At 38.9% G+C, this 15,959-nt stretch overlaps 2 protein-coding genes across 5 annotated transcripts in view; one reads left to right on the forward strand and one right to left on the reverse strand.

Moving 5' to 3' along the window:
- The window catches only part of LOC138722662 (neurabin-2-like), a 41,068-nt gene extending 39,658 nt beyond the window's left edge, over window positions 1–1,410 (forward strand). For all 4 annotated transcript variants that reach the window (XM_069861103.1, XM_069861102.1, XM_069861105.1 and 1 more), the window contains one exon: window positions 786–1,410. In XM_069861103.1, coding sequence (XP_069717204.1) covers window positions 786–953 — 168 coding nt within the window. In that variant the 3' untranslated portion in view covers window positions 954–1,410. The remainder of the gene's footprint in view (window positions 1–785) is intronic.
- A 932-nt stretch (window positions 1,411–2,342) lies between these two features.
- Window positions 2,343–15,705, reverse strand: PDK1 (pyruvate dehydrogenase kinase 1). Its single transcript, XM_069861116.1, has 11 exons — window positions 15,559–15,705; window positions 12,405–12,546; window positions 10,913–10,984; window positions 10,218–10,402; window positions 9,830–9,919; window positions 9,465–9,542; window positions 7,951–8,027; window positions 7,177–7,275; window positions 6,941–7,051; window positions 5,701–5,814; window positions 2,343–5,585 (listed from the first exon to the last, which is right to left on the reverse strand). Exons 1-11 carry the CDS (start codon window positions 15,674–15,676, stop codon window positions 5,445–5,447), a joined length of 1,227 nt encoding a protein of 408 aa, XP_069717217.1. The 5' UTR covers window positions 15,677–15,705; the 3' UTR covers window positions 2,343–5,444.
- Between the last annotated feature and the right edge of the window lie 254 nt (window positions 15,706–15,959).

Below are 15,959 nucleotides of genomic sequence, written 5' to 3' on the forward strand. Positions count from 1 at the left end.
TATGTGACTAAAATGGGGTTCATTGGTCTATTCTGGCATAAGGAAAATTATTGTTAATGATCAGTTGTAGGATCTGAGAGTTTCAGGAGGGAAAATGTGTCTTAACTTCAGTCTCCAAAATATACCTGCGTTTTAGAATAGGCGTGTAACAGTAAATGTCCTGCATTTTGTTAAGTATTTTGTTAAGTAAATATGTCCTTGGACACTTGGACACAGAGGAGATGCCTAGTACTGGTCTGTCAAATGACGGTCTCTGTTTGGGGACCTTTGAATGTTGATGCCTAAAGCTCAGCATACACCTAGTGCCATTCGGAGTTCCATGGAGTCAGAGCGAGTGCTGTCTGAAACTTGGAACTGGGTACTGCCACCTCCTGATCAAAAATCAAAAGTGTACCTTTTACATGCTGACTGCACTTCTTAATAATGCACTTTAAAACCCATGGTAATATAACTGAAAGAGCAGTCACTGAATATAAATTCTTCTTGAATTAAAAGAGCCAGAAAAATATTTCAAGACTACTGCTTATTAAGCTATTTGCTGGAAATTCTCAGGTGCCTGTGTAAACTGCAACGAGGAGCTGTTATTTCACAAGAGTCGGTCCTTGTTTCCTCACTTACTTTGTTACCCAGATGATAATTTACAGTGCTCTTGAGGTCTTGGGTCCTTACCTTTCAAATACACAGACTTATCTTGCAGCAAAGTAACACTTTCTCGGGCTGTTCATATACAAGTGCTGTTGGAAAATTTAATGAACAGGTATTTTTCTTTTATTCCCCCACCAAAGGCTTTGGGAGTTTCCAGTCAAAATGACCGATCAACAATAAAGAAAAAAATTAAGGATATTAGAAAAACACAAGAAAAACTGGAAAAGCAGAAGGAAAAGGTTCAAAAGAAGGAGAGAGAAGTTCGCAAGACTGGCAGAGTGGTAACCACGCTTGAATCGAGCTGCTAAAACGAGCCTGTTTTGTTTCAGTGCAGACTTGCTTCATCTTGAGGAAGTTCAGCAGATTTGTATATAATTGTACAATTGAGGGAGGAGGGAAAGTGCAACAGTTTAATGTGGTAGGTGTTTTTAACTTTTTAATTATGGTCCCTCCCCATTACAACCCAATGAAATAAAATGTTTTCAGTATTTTTATTCCTAGTTGACGCCGCCTGTACTAACAGACAATAACTTAACTTTCTGCCTTAAGTAATATTTGTGCTTCAGAGACCTCATATGCCCTTTTCAATGAAATTGATGTTTGTGAAAAGTAGAATACTGTATTAAAATAATTCCAGTATTAGTCAACTAGCATTCAATAGAGTTGAATCTGATAGAGGGACAAGAGAAAAATCCTGCCAAAAAAACCAGTCTGTGACAGTCTGTTTATCTGTTGCCACTGAGATGTATAGTAAAAATTAAGTTTTAAGAAAACGGTAATGTCAAATTAATTTAAAAAGATAGCATGTATTTCAAATCTATGGATTATTTTGTTTAAATCCTTGTATTTCTGGGGTTTTCATTCAAATTTCACTGTAGTAGCACATTGTTTTTTGAATTCTATGTGTTGCAATTCGCTAAGGAAATAACAAGAAATATTGAGAAGTTTTCACAAACTACATACACTAAGCATAGTATTGAAGTTTTCTGTACACTACTTGTATGGTGTTGGGACAAGGTTTAAACCTATAAATAAGATCTTTTTTAGCCTATTTTTCCTAAATAATGTATAGTTTTATAGATTTATGCTATGACTAAGATCAACTTGCAATACATGTACTTCTCTTTTCTACCTGCTCCAAGATTTTTGCGGACCAAATTTATATATTTGCTAATTTTAAACTATACTGTTTTTCAAACTTAAAATACTGAGGGAAGAATCGTAGGAAAAAAACATCACTGAAGCACTGGTTTCCTGCATTGTATTTAAAAGTTCGGCTGTAGACAACAGATTATTTCTCTTTAAAGGAGGATTTGATTCTCAGAATAGTTTAGAACACGGACTGGTGTTTTGTATATTTACATACTATTTTCTAGAGATACTACAACAGCACTTCCTTTAATTAGATTAGATTATTCCAGAAACATAGACTAGTTTAAATATCAATTCCACCGTAGAATGGATTAGAACAAAACTTACATAATTTGTTTATGTGGACCAAGTTCTCCTTTAAATCTATGGACTGTTTTTCATTTTAATTAAATGAATGAACTTCACTGTTGGTGTTTCACAGTTGTTTTTCTCTTCTTTTGTATGAATGTCATGAATTTCAGCAGAAGGACTGTGGGAAATGCTTCTGCACACTCTGCATTTCCAAAATAAAGTTTGAAAATCTTGGCAATAATTACTTACAAAAAGAGGTTCAATTTTTGAGTTTGTGCATTAAGAAACAATTTATTCAGTCAAGTTTAAATTATTTACTTTGTTTCCAAGTAGCTCTGAGTTTGTATTCCAACCTTGCAGACCTTGAGCCAGAACAGGAATGCTGCTTTACTGATTAAGGAGAAGGGAACTGGAAGTATGGAATGATCAAATATGTGAAACCGTTCTTAATTATTTCAGTCAAGGAAGGTTATTTGTCAGTTATGTGCTTTCAGCTAGAACAGAGACTATTGATACAACTATGTATCATTTTCCTTCAAGCCTACTGAGCTGACTGTTTCACCCTGTGAAGAGTTTTTTCTCAGAAGACAAGTGGAAATAATGGTTTCAAAGGTTTGCTTGTGTGCAGAGCTGGTGTAGTTAAATGGGGGCTACAGAAGGGTTGATAAACTCCCATGACACCTGAGCATAAGAACTCTGCTAATCACAGACCACAGCATTTAATCTGGCAGATGCTCGGGCAGAGGGCCAGCTCCACAGAACTAGTTTAGTACCAAGCCACAAAATCACTCAACTGAAAAGTTTAATTTTTAAAATAGTTTTAATGAACAAATGTAGTGATTCTTTCAAAAAATTAAGTTACCACAAACCAAGACTAATTTTACAGTGCAAGATGGAGCTCATCTGCATACAAAACTCTTAATATCAGCATTCTGACAGCTGAGCGAGTATGCCAATTTTCTACAGTCATTCACTTCAACTTAGCCAGTGTGCTAGCACTAACCTCAGTACAATAATCAAGATACTAAATGAAAAATTATCTTCTGAACTTCAATTTAAATCAAAAATAATCAAAGATCAGTCTTGTGAGAAGAGTTAGACATTGTAAACCAATATACTATTACATTTGTGTTTTCACCATAACCCTTCAAGGAGGTGGTGGGTGAGAACAGAGATAGATACAAATACAGTTACACAACACGTTGTTCAAATAACCAGAATTCAATCACTAGCTAGCTGAGAGCATGAAACAGGCTTTATTTCCATAATACCACATGAAATACGTCAATAGACTTCCTAGAAATCAAACTGTGTTAGCTTTTCTTTGGAAACATCTCTTGTAGTACTCAGATATTACTAAAATCAGTTCAATTAACTCAGTTAAACATTTAAAACGTAACATAAAAGCTAGAAGGTTCAGCTTCAGAGTTTTTAAAATCCCTTGCTGTAACTTTCAGCTTTAGTTTAGCAAACCAGATAGCTGCAACCATTCCCTCTTTACTTTTGTACAGGCCCTGTTTTACCACGCGTGGAATTTCTCACATACCTACATCCTCTTGCAGGGCTGAACGAAAGGACAGCTCTCGCTTCGCTTGTAGCCACGCAGGCTGAAAGCTGTGCCAGTCACCACCTCACAGCCACGTAAAGAAGGAAAATACGGCTCTTTCAGAGTGCCCACAAGCTTGAGTGGGGCAGGTCACTGCACCGTTCCGCTGGCAAATAAGCTAAATTAGTCCTCCCTCAGTGTCAGTTTAACTGCATATACAGCCCATTATATAAGTCACTCCTGTTAAATTGACCTACATGAGCTTGACCAGGGTATGAAACCGTTTTCTCATTTTGCAGAACTAGGCTAGGGAGGTGGCATATGTCTGTAATCTGGCTCAGCCACAAGCAGCACAGCACGACTTCAGTTTCTATCATACCAGCTATTCCCTTCATTTGTGGTATCGCACCTGCTGCTCTGTGCTAGCAAAATTTAGGCTTATTCTTTCTGAGGGGGATTACGAGTGTCTGCTGCTGAACAAAAAACCACATAATTACATGCAATGAATTAACCAAGAAAAGGATTAGTTCATTGTGTCCTTAGTTCATCACTCCTGAAATGTTCAGGAATGACAGGGATTGAGGTGCAACATAGTTACGTTTGATTTGAACAAAGCTGGCACAATAGGCATTAAGTAAAATTAAACCTTTATTAAAATAAGGACTTTGTACCTGAAAATTAATACCCATTCCCCCCTCTATCTTCCCCAGTATGTCTTGACAGTTTGCCTTTGTCTGATAATCATGTTCTGCTTACCTTATATATTTTATGGTGGGACTTCCAGTTACTACATAAGCAAGGCCAGAAGCACATCACAAATACAACTGTTAAGTCCACATTTTCTTAAATATTCCTGAGAAGGTGGTTTACATTGTCAGAGAACAAGAGATGGCCTACTAAGGGCAAATTTTAAAAATCTGTTTACTGAAACAGTTTCCATTCATAGCTGTAACCTGACATACCCCAGGGCCTGAGATCTTACTAGGGGTAGAACACTGTTACTGTGTTTTACAATTACCTACAGAAATAAAAGCAAATTCAAGGCAGCACATCTTTACTGTACATGAGCCAACACTATTTGCTAATTCATAATGATCATGGCAAGGCAAGTTTCTCACATGTATTAAATTACTCACCTGACTGATACCACATACCTGAGATGCATTATATCAGTGCTAGCAGCTACAACTCCTCTTTTTTTTTAATCCTACAGATCTAAGTGTGATCTCTATCACTGCAAAAAACCTTGATGTAGACAAGGTGTGCAGGCAACACATCTAATGTTGCAAAACTAGTCTTCAGCATGCTTAAGATAACAGAAAGTGCCACATGGGTGCAAAGGTACAGCAATGAGCTCCTTGGTATTTCTTACATGAGTTTTTCATTAATCTCTAATATTGTGTAATGTAAAAATGCTCATTAGCTTTTTCAATTTCTTCTAGTAAAACAATTCTGTAATTATATGAATTAATACATTTCTCACTCGATATGAAAAAGATTGCATTGGTCCCTATAAAACCCAAAATTACTGCTCCCATGATTTTAGCGACTGAAAGTAGTCATAAATAGAAACTGAAACAAATGTGATCTTCTCACTTAAAATTTAAAAATATGTACAGGTTTGGGGATTTTCTTGGGTTTGTTGTTTTTTTTTTTAAATTCCAGAAGACAGTAATTACTTTAAACTTCCTGTTACTACACTTAAAATGATCATGTATCAAATATGGCTCGGCCTCTTGGTGTGAAATCAGGTCATTTAAACACCCTTTACAAGACCTACTGACTTGTTATGAACTGTTGAGGGAAAAGCTTAAATACTGCGAAAAGTCGTCATGTCCTTTGGCTCACTGCTTGGCACACACCAGTCATCTGCTTCGTGGTTGGCTTTGTAGTGTTTCCAGGCTGCTTTGTTATATACAGGGAGTCTTTCAATTGATTCTGTTGATAAGGCCTGTAAGTAGAGAAGACGGGAGCTGATGACTCTTTAATCAAAATGATAGTAAGAGGAGGAGGAGTTAAGATGAGAGTTGCTGAAAAATGTAAAATGTTAAAGTGTTACAGCGTACCTTTATGTAAATAACTGCATCTGTACCATAGCCTTCTAAGGAATACAGTTTCAGGTCTCCTTGGAAGTACTGCGCATACAGACGCGATATGGGTAACCCATAACCAAATCCAGCCTGATCCAGGAGAAAAAAGGGGCTTTCATTAATTGCATCGACCAGTGGTGGGTTTTTTGTTTTAACTTAATAAGTGAATAGACAAACTAAGCATGACATCTGACAGTAAAAGGAGGAGTTCAAACGCTAACTATCATGCCACTAGAAATGGAAGAATGCATGGATCATCATGACTGCAAGAAAACTGGTTTATTCCTTTGTCAGACAGGGCTGATAGGTAACATGAAGCCTATTTATTGGTAGCTTTTTCAAGAAAAGCTTACACCATTAGAAAAAGTGGTACTGAGTCCAATGCCTTGTGGAGCTGCTAATGTTAACACTGAATGCTTACATCAGACACACTTTATCATAGTATATATAAAATGGTCCAAGAAGCAATGTCCATAAATTCGTAGCTTATGCTATAATTCTATCAAGCTGTGTCTGCAGTAGCAGGGCAAAGCCCTGAAGTGGCAAGTATTTTTTTTATCTACTAAACTTCAGAGGTGATCTCAACGAACACACACAACACTTCTCTGTGAAGATCTAGTGTTTAATGAGTTGCACAGTCATCCAGATGCAGAACACTATTTACATTTTAAAAACACATTTTGAATGACGTAATGTGAGAGCATAAGTTCAGGAAAGCTCTTCAGAACTTCTCAGTGAGAGCTAAGGCTGTATTTCTTGCACATCTATGAAGTTCACACAAGGCCAAAGTAGAACCTTCATATGCCCGGTCACATCTGTGACCTTCATCCTTGCTGGGAGATGGTACAACTGACTACACTGTACAAATCAAACTATGGACTTGATATGAAATCACTGCTATAATTATTTTCCCTTTCATTCAGTGGCCACAACAAGCATTCAGTGTCCTATCCTTATTACAGTATATGTGCACAGCTGAGTGTTCTGCTTGAGGCAGCTCATCTTTATATTTGGTAAAAAAAAACAGAATCTTGAACAAATGTAAGTAATTTTTAGGATTCTATGCAATTTTTCAGTTATTTTCAGCAAAATGTTTTAACTAAGATATAACATCCAAATAGTGATACTCATGGTGATATATAAAATCAGTACTTAGTGGCTTTGGCTAAATGGTTTCTTTTGTGACAATTAAATAAGGTATAGAAGATTTGCATACCAAAGGCGTAGCTCGTGATGTCTCAACTCGTGGACGTGGTGCTGTTGAATACATGTAGTTGAACAGTCTGTCAATTTTCCTCATAGGAACACCTCCCCCACGATCACTCATCTGGAACAACAAGGGACATGTAGCATTATATCCCTGAATATATCTGTAGTCTGTAATACACGGCCTATCACAGTGGGAAAACAAACAATCAAAATAACCTTCAAAATAATCAAAAAAGTGGGTACCTTCACAGTTAAATCTTCATTTCCCAATGTGATATGTACATGAATTGGAGGATAAATGCATCGATCAGCATGGTGTTCCATGGTGGCTCTCATTGCATTCTAAAATTCCAAGCACAACTTAGATCTTGCTCTTACCACTTTGTATACTATCATAAAAAATCAATTTTGGAAAGTTATTTTCTATCACATATTTTAGAATTAGGCAATTAGAATTTTTATTTATTTATTTATGGTTTATTCAGTATTGATATTTATACTGTTTTCTAAAATAGACTTCAAATATTCTTTCAGAACAAACATCTAAATATTTGAATATACAGTTTAATTTGTAGAATTCTGTGTAACGCAGTACATGCAATATGACACAAAGATCAAGAAAAGTCTAGAACTGAACCGCTTGAGGAAAGCTCTACAATAGCTGTTAAACATTACACCAGACTTGAGGATGTCCCAAATTTTTATATCTTACGCTCACTTGCTTTTATTAATTAATGTCTTTATACATTTTAAGATTTTTTCGGCAAAGGTGTCTATTCAGAAGGTGTCAAATGTGTTCAGTGGCTGGGAAAAGGAAATAAATTTTCCAAAGCTGCTTATTTTCTATACATTTTTTTAATGGTTGTTGACAATTTAGGTATGTTCCTACAGTCAAACAATGAGGGGTTTGCACTTGCAAAACCACACTGCTATCTAGAATTGGTTCAAAAAGTCAAACAAATCAATCTCACTAAACAAAGTTGTATAAAAGAATTGTGTAATGGTAAGTGCACAGACCTTGAAAAGTTCGAAAACCATGTGATAGAGATGTGATGGCACATACACCACCTGCATGGGCTGTCCTGGTGATTTAACTGGAAAAGAGAGTAAATAATTAAATAGCAAACTATGTATCTTTTATTCATTCCCACAGTAATTAAAACTTGTATTGTTGAGAGAATTTACAAGAGAAGTAAAATTTGAACAGAAACTTTTCCAAAAGTTTGTGTGTCACGCTCAGGATTTTCAAATGTACTTGCTGCTTTAGAAATTAATCTTAGGACCTACTGTGGCATCACTGATTAGGGCATATAATTATTGGTTTCTTATACTGATGAGGAGGTTATCATGAAGATAGAAACAGGCTTTTCAGGTGGTGGGAAAACAAGAAACTGTGAGTGTAAGATGGAATAACAGAGGTTCAGACTGGATATAAAGAAAATCTTTTTCACCGTGATGGTTAAGCACTGAAACAGGTTGCCCATAAATGTTACGCATTCATCATCCTTGGAGGATTTGTAAGACCACTTCTCGCCATGCCTTCACCCCCAGATCCTATGCCTGAGGTTTAAATAATCGTCTCCCCTCTCAGTTGTCAGCAAGGGGAACACACAAATGGCCCAGATCAGATTTAACTCACCTTCACAATTCATTGAGCAAAAGGTCACTCCTTTTATAAAACCTGAACTATTTGTTCTGGCTTCTGGAGCACGTACACCATTAAACAACCCATCAGCACAGAGAATTAGGTAGCATGACCGATGTTTTCTTAAAAATGTTTTTAGTATTGGGCTTTAAAATGGAGAGAGTTAAACCCTTTAACCTAGATACAGAATGACTGTGGGAAGAAAAGATCTGGAATGTATAGTCAAGGCCACACTTGCTTTGCCTTTAGCGAAGGACTGTGGTTGCACTTTGACTTTCACTATTACTTGTAGAAGCAATTTTGATTGCTTCTTTTTGTAGGTCTGTCCAAATTTGGCTTTTAGTATCTCAAAAAGAACTCTAGTGAGTAGTGTCAGAAAGGCTCCTTAGCATTCAGCAGGACTCCGAGGTCAGTAGCTGACCTCTAAGACCATAGCAACATGGTTATAAACTGTTTTTTTCAAGTCACAGCCAATGCATGCAAATAATTTTTACCACAACTTGAGTGCACAGAGCATGACAGCTCAGTAAGCAAGAGAAGTCAGAATGGAATGTTTATTGTAAATCTTTTTTGTGTCACAAGCAACGTGGAGAGGGTGAGATGCAACAGATGGCACAGGAAACCTTAGGGAGGGGGGATGCTAAAATCTGTTATATCAACAGCTGTAGTGTCAAAAATGTCTATTTGGTTTCAGTTTTCGAAATAAATGGAGGAGTAGGAAGAGAATTCTGCCAGACTTAAATTAATAAATACACCCCCAACCTATCACAGTAGATATAAAGAACACTTTAGCTATATGGAAAGAGGAAGGAGAAAGTTCCACCATCAGCTACTTTAGAGGAAGCCACCTTTACATTTGAGAGTGCTTCATCCCATACTTACTTACCATTCAGCTCTTCAAGGATGAGTTCTGGAGAGCTCATGTAATACAAATCACAAAGTCTCTTGGCACTTTCATAGCCATCTATAATTAAAACACAAAGTTACATTTCCCCCTCCACGATTTTTTTTTTCTTTACAATTAGAGAAAAAGAAAAACAAGAACTGAAAACACTGGGCACTGGGAGATTTTGTATTTTCTCAAAAAAACTGGGCTTACAGGGAAAAGTGACAAAACTGTATTATAAATGAAACTTTTTGCTCCAGGTAGGAAAGAACTAAACAGCATATGAATATCAAGATGTGTACTGGCTCTCAGTATAGACATTCATGTAGATTTTCAGGATGCTTGTTCTTATCTTATGAATTTACCTCTAATAACTTCAACAACATTGCAGCTAGGATCAATGCTTCCAATGTGTTTTGGATGAGCTGGATTAATTTTCCCACCAAAAAGTAAAGCTGCCAAAAAAAGAAAATATTTAGTACACAATATGATTTTATAATTTTAGTTTGTGTCTTCAGTTTTGCGAAATTTTCCCAGAAATGCATAGGCAACCTCTAACTCTTCACCATACTTGAAAGCCTTCTGCTAATAAATACTCTAACAACTGTATTAAGAATGAGTTTATAAATAGCAAGGTAGCAAGGCAAATAGTGTACTCCTAAGTAACATTTAAGTACATATTAAGCACTTAAAAATTAAAGGAAAATATACAGACACTGTATCATTTCCCCTCCTTTCAACAATGGCACTTACAGTGCTGATTAAGGAGCATTCTAATTGAAATGCGACTCATGTAGAAACGGTCTAAAAAGTACTGCACATTCTGTGAGGTCACTGGATCAATGCCAAAGCTTTCCTTGTACTCTATTACTCCTTGAGCCATCGTAGGAATTACATCATTGTGACGATTCCGGATTTTTATCACAGTATCTGTAAAACTAAAAATTCATCAATTGTTAGTATTTCACTCTAAAGTGAGTTTAATGCTTTGGCAAACAGAATATCTGCCTACAAGAATCAAGACTTATTACATACAGAAATATTACAGGTCTGCCTATGACAGTAAGAAGATAGGTCAGCGTATTTCAAGCGACTAGCATTGAAATAAACGGTAATCAACCATTACTGATTATTTATAAAATTATTTATTATCTTGATTACTGCCAAGAAAAAGAAAACTGTGCCAACCATTTACATGCAGATCATCCCATGCCTGTCAAACGGCAGTTACAGTCAGCCCCGATCAGATGATACAGCATGAAAGTGCTTTGTTTCATGTTAGTACATTTATCATTTAATCATTAGTACACCTTCCTTTCAGGGATGTTACTGAAATTCTTATGTAAAGATTGGAGATAGCTGAAATTTTTCTTAAGATACTTGTTTTCTTGCCAGTCATTTTACATAATATTAACCTAATATCAGTATACAAGACAGCACATCCTTACCTATGAATAGCCCCTGAATCTTCTGAACTTTTGTCCTTAAAGTCAAGGATCTCCTGAAGACTCTGGACATACCTTTAAATGAAAGAAAAAATGACTAAGACCAATTCTCCACAGATTCCTTTGTTTAGCAATTTATATGCTCCCAAGGCTGCTTGTTTACAAATCATTGTATTGATATATCCCACTAACCTATACCCTATGAATTTTATTAGATCCTTTTGAATCTATTTCATCATGTTTTCTTCTAAAATTTCCAGAGCAATGAATTCCACAATTTAATTAGAATGCATAATTGTGTTTTCAATGCAGCAGGTGATCATTTATTTGCAGCCCCAGCTAGTTCCTGTTATTTGAAAATCTTCTCAGCTTGTTCATGATTTAAGTAATTCTGCCCTCTCCTTCCTTAGATGTGTATTTTCCAAGCTGAAGAATTCTATTCGGTTTCTCCTCACGCAGAAATTGTTCCAACCCCCTGATTATCCCTCTTGTCTTTTCTGTTCAGGATGGAGGGACTAAAACTGCATGCAATTCAGAGGAATAATGGGCTAACAGAGTGGAACAATTATTTTCCTCCCCATTTGTTACTTAGTTCCTAGCACTATTTGCCTTTCTTGCTTATTGACTGACATATTCAGAAAAATATACCCAGTAGCGCCAAAATGTCTTTTTCCATTGTAAGTAAGCAAGCACACAGGGAGAGGAGGTTCCTATCTGTGCTTTACTTGCATTTGTCCAACTGGAATTCATTTTCCAGTATATCAACGTCATTTGTTATAAGAATTTAAGCCTATGTGCTTCATTAAGAGTGTTCATCTTCATTGATGGCTCTTCTTATATTCAGCCATCCCACTTATTCACTGGCAGGTTTCCTGTTCTCTTAACTTTAAAAATCTTTGCAGACAGCCATGTGCCTTTAGCACCGTTTTGGTTTGCTTCTATCTTTCAAAAGTCTGTGCTTATGTTTAAGTTCCCTACATGAAAGCAAATTTTACTTTTCAAAGGATGTCTTTTTTATTTTAATAGCCTTGCATTTCTCTTCCTGTTTTAAATATTTTAGCTTTGGGAGCTTCCTACTGCTCTTCCTATTTTCTACACCTTTACTCTCAATCTGCAATAACCTGTCTCTTACATGGTTTCTACTACGTTTGGCAAGCATTTTGTGCATTAGGCTGCTTCTGTCAATTTCTTCAACCAGCTTCTTCATTAAACGCTGTTCTGGTGGATTTTTGATTTTACCAAATTCTCATACATGAGTATCTGCAATATTATTTAATGATTTTTAATTCCCTCATGGGTTCCCTGATGTTCTTAAAGGATTTCTTTCTGGTCTGTAACTTTAAGTTTCTGATTTATGGCATAGTGGCATATTTACACAAGTCTAAATAAGAGATTCATTCATGTAAAAAGCATGTGAAATGTTTTCTGTAGAAGAGAATGAGTTGTGTATATGCAGAAGGTCAGCTTTAAAGGTATGAAAAGACACTGTTCTTACCAGCTCTGCACCAGCTGAACTGAAGGTGTTCTTAGGAGGTTATCTGGAAGCAAGCTTATTTCCTTCATTATATTTGCCAATCTCACAGGCAACTCTTGTCGCAGAAACATGAATGAAGTCTTTTCACAAGCATTTTCAGATCCTATGACCAAAATAAACAGAGAGCAACATCAGAACGAAGTCAGTTCCTGTGACAAAGAACTACACGAACTCTCACTTTCTTGCATAAGAAGTCTGTGGTTTGGTTTAAAGTTGACTCAGCCAGTCTGGTAAGCCAATGTTTCTCTCTTGGCAGCAGCCCGCTTATATTTCAAAATGTAAATACCTATTGAAACCTACCAGCCCTGTTGTAATAAGGAGAGTTATTAATATACAAAGAGTTAACTAGCGCAATAGTTGCAAACCCATACCATTTGACTTTGAATATTGCTTTTATTCATGCAAATTGTTCATTTTACTTGAAGCAAACTAGCACTAATCAGTCTATCATTCTGAGCATTTCAAAGAGACCAATGAAACCAACACAGGAAACTATTGATGGGGAGGATGCTTGAGAAAGTATCATGGTCCCATAGGCCCTGCTTGATCACTGACCTTAGACAATTAGCCTAGCTCATAATGGAACACTTTCAGAAAATAAATTCTGTAACATTTATGTAATTTTCAGCTATATCTGTTGTAGTTTAAGTTCTTAAGTTAAGAAATGCTGTTCTTTATTCTCAGCCAGACTTCTTTCCAGATCAGAGTGTCACGTAAACAGCATCTGAACTTACTAACTTATTCAACTCCTGAAGTGAAGTACCTGCCTCAAGCTTGGTGCTTCACAACAGGTAACCCTAGAGTTAACTCTGGTATTTTCTGCTCAGTTCATTCATTTGGCAAGAGGGAGCTGGGGAAGCAGCTTCATGGAAGGAACATGGAAAAAGAGGAAGCTGGGAGTGTCTTAAACTGGAAGAATCTTCACCAAACTGAAATGAAGTAATTTAGTTTAATGCATCCCGACTCAGATACATCATAACCGACACTGATTACAAAATTTCAGTTAACTTAAAAAAGTGGCTGGCTTACAAAGAATTCCTCCCCAGTGACACTTCACAGTATTACACGTTGTCTACATACGACCTCTGCCCAGAAACCTTCCATTCTTATCCCTAGTCAGATACCATTTCAGGCACGACTGCTGCCGCCCTTTCCCTTTTCTCAGATAGAATTCCATGAACAAGTCAGATTGAAGGTAGCAGAATGTAAAGATAATCTTCAACTGTCTCATATACTCAGCAAATGACAATCCACAAATTGGTTTGGAATGTGGAGGCTGTACCTTTGCAATCCTGGGTCAAATATGGAAAACCACTCGGGGTAAGCAAGACTTCAATGAATGGGCAAACATTTCTGTTTCCCTGTGTAGCTACGGTCTATCTATGCAAAGAATGGCAAAGACTCCAACAAAAAATAGTGTTACAACCCAAGATATGACTGATGTATATGATCCAGACTTAAATTGACTTGTTTATGGAATATTTGAGTCGCTGGATTGAACACTGGAAGCAGAATATTTTAAAGTAGCATTACCAGATTTTATGATTTCCTCTTTGACTGCTCTCACTCTAGTGAAAGAAGCAAAAAAACTCCCCAGTGAAAATGCCATCAAGTTATAATGGCTATAGAATGTCTTACAAATACCATCCCAATCTTGAACTACTTGTTTTTTTTTTTCCTTTGTTATTAGTTTTTACTATCTGCTATTAAATCCTTAAGCAGAGGAGAAAGAAAACAATCAAACCCCAAAAAGTTTTCAAGATTATCATTACATTACGTTCAGGTACTAACAACTAAAAGGTAGCCGAACTTTTGACACATGGAAACACTGTGCCCTGAAAATAAACACTCGCTTTAATCATAGAATCATAGAACAACCAGGTCGGAAGAGACCCACCGGATCATCGAGTCCAACCATTCCTATCAAACACTAAACCATGACCCTTAGCACCTTGTCCACCCGTGCCTTAAACACCTCCAGGGAAGGTGACTCAACCACCTCCCTGGGCAGCCTGTTCCAGTCCCAAACGACCCTTTCCGTGAAAAATTTTTTCCTGATGTCAAGCCTGAACCTCCCCTGGTGGAGCTTGAGGCCATTCCCTCTTGTCCTGTCCCCTGTCACCTGGGAGAAGAGGCCAGCTCCCTCCTCTCCACAACCTCCTTTCAGGTAGTTGTAGAGAGCAATGAGGCCTCCCCTCAGCCTCCTCTTCTCCAGGCTAAACAACCCCAACTCTGTAAACATTATTTTGTTGGTATTTTAGTGGCAAAATAATACAGGTCAGAGTAAACTCGGAACTGCCAGGTTCTTTGGGTAGAAGTATTGTAGCAACAGAATACACAGCGGGGTTTGCAAATCTGTACGGATCTGTTTGCATCTGTACAAATTGAGAGTTTTAATATCGGATACGTCTTACGGGGAGTGACTGAAAGAGCTGGGGTTGTTTAGCCTGGAGAAGAGGAGGCTGAGGGGAGACCTCATTGCTCTCTACAACTACCTGAAAGGAGGTTGTGGAGAGGAGGGAGCTGGGCTCTTCTCCCAAGTGACAGGGGACGGGACAAGAGGGAATGGCCTCAAACTGTGCATGGGGTCAGGCGGGACATCAGGAGAAGATATTTCATGGAAAGGGTCATTGGGCAGTGGAACAGGCTGCCCAGGGAGGTGGTTGAGTCACCTTCCCTGGAGGTGTTTAAAGGACGGGTGGATGAGGTGCTGAGGGCCATGGTTTAGTGATTGATGGGAACGGTTGGACTCGATGATCCTGGGGGTCCTTCCATCCTAGCGACTCTATGATTCCATACGTGTTATTGCCATAGATGAAGTGATGGCGGATAGTTAAAAGAAGCTTTTCTTTGCAAGTCTTCCTACTTACACTAAGTCTGGGGTTCTAGGACTGGTCCTCAGCTACGTTTCTCTCACAAAAACGTGAAAGGCGGTACCCCCAGTCCCACACACACGTTCACGCCGCCGCTTTCGCACGCGAGCGCGCCCGGGGCTCAGAGCTCGGACGCCGAGCAGCCCCCGCTCCCCTTTGTCCCCGAGCCGGGGAAGGAGCCTCCTCCCGGAAGGCGGCCGCGCCCTTCGGAGCCCGGAGGGAGCGGCGGCCGCGGGACTCACCGAAGTCCAGGAACTGCTTCATGGAGAGCGGCGAGGGGGAGAAGCGCGAGTAGAAGTCCACCTGCTGCGGGACGCCGCCCGCCGGGGCGCAGCGGAGCAGGGCTCGGAGCAGCCGCATGGCCGCGGGGAGGGGCCGCCGCGCCGCGGGAGGAGCCGGGCCCGGCCCGCCCCCCCTGCCACCTCCTCCTCCTCCGGCCCTGCCCCCTGCTCCGGCGCGGCCCGCTCCTCCGACCCTGCCCCCTCCTCGGCCCTTCTGCCCCCCGGCTCGGCGTCTGCCCCGCCCCGGCCCCACCCCAGCCCCTGCTCAGCCCTCCTCCCGGCCCAGCCCCGCTCTTCCCGGCTGAGCCCGGCTGCCTCCCCTGCACCTCACCCGCTGCTCAGCGCCCCCCCAGCCCCTGCCT

Source organism: Phaenicophaeus curvirostris, chromosome 7, assembly GCF_032191515.1.
Source record: "Phaenicophaeus curvirostris isolate KB17595 chromosome 7, BPBGC_Pcur_1.0, whole genome shotgun sequence".
Lineage (NCBI taxonomy): Eukaryota > Metazoa > Chordata > Aves > Cuculiformes > Cuculidae > Phaenicophaeus > Phaenicophaeus curvirostris.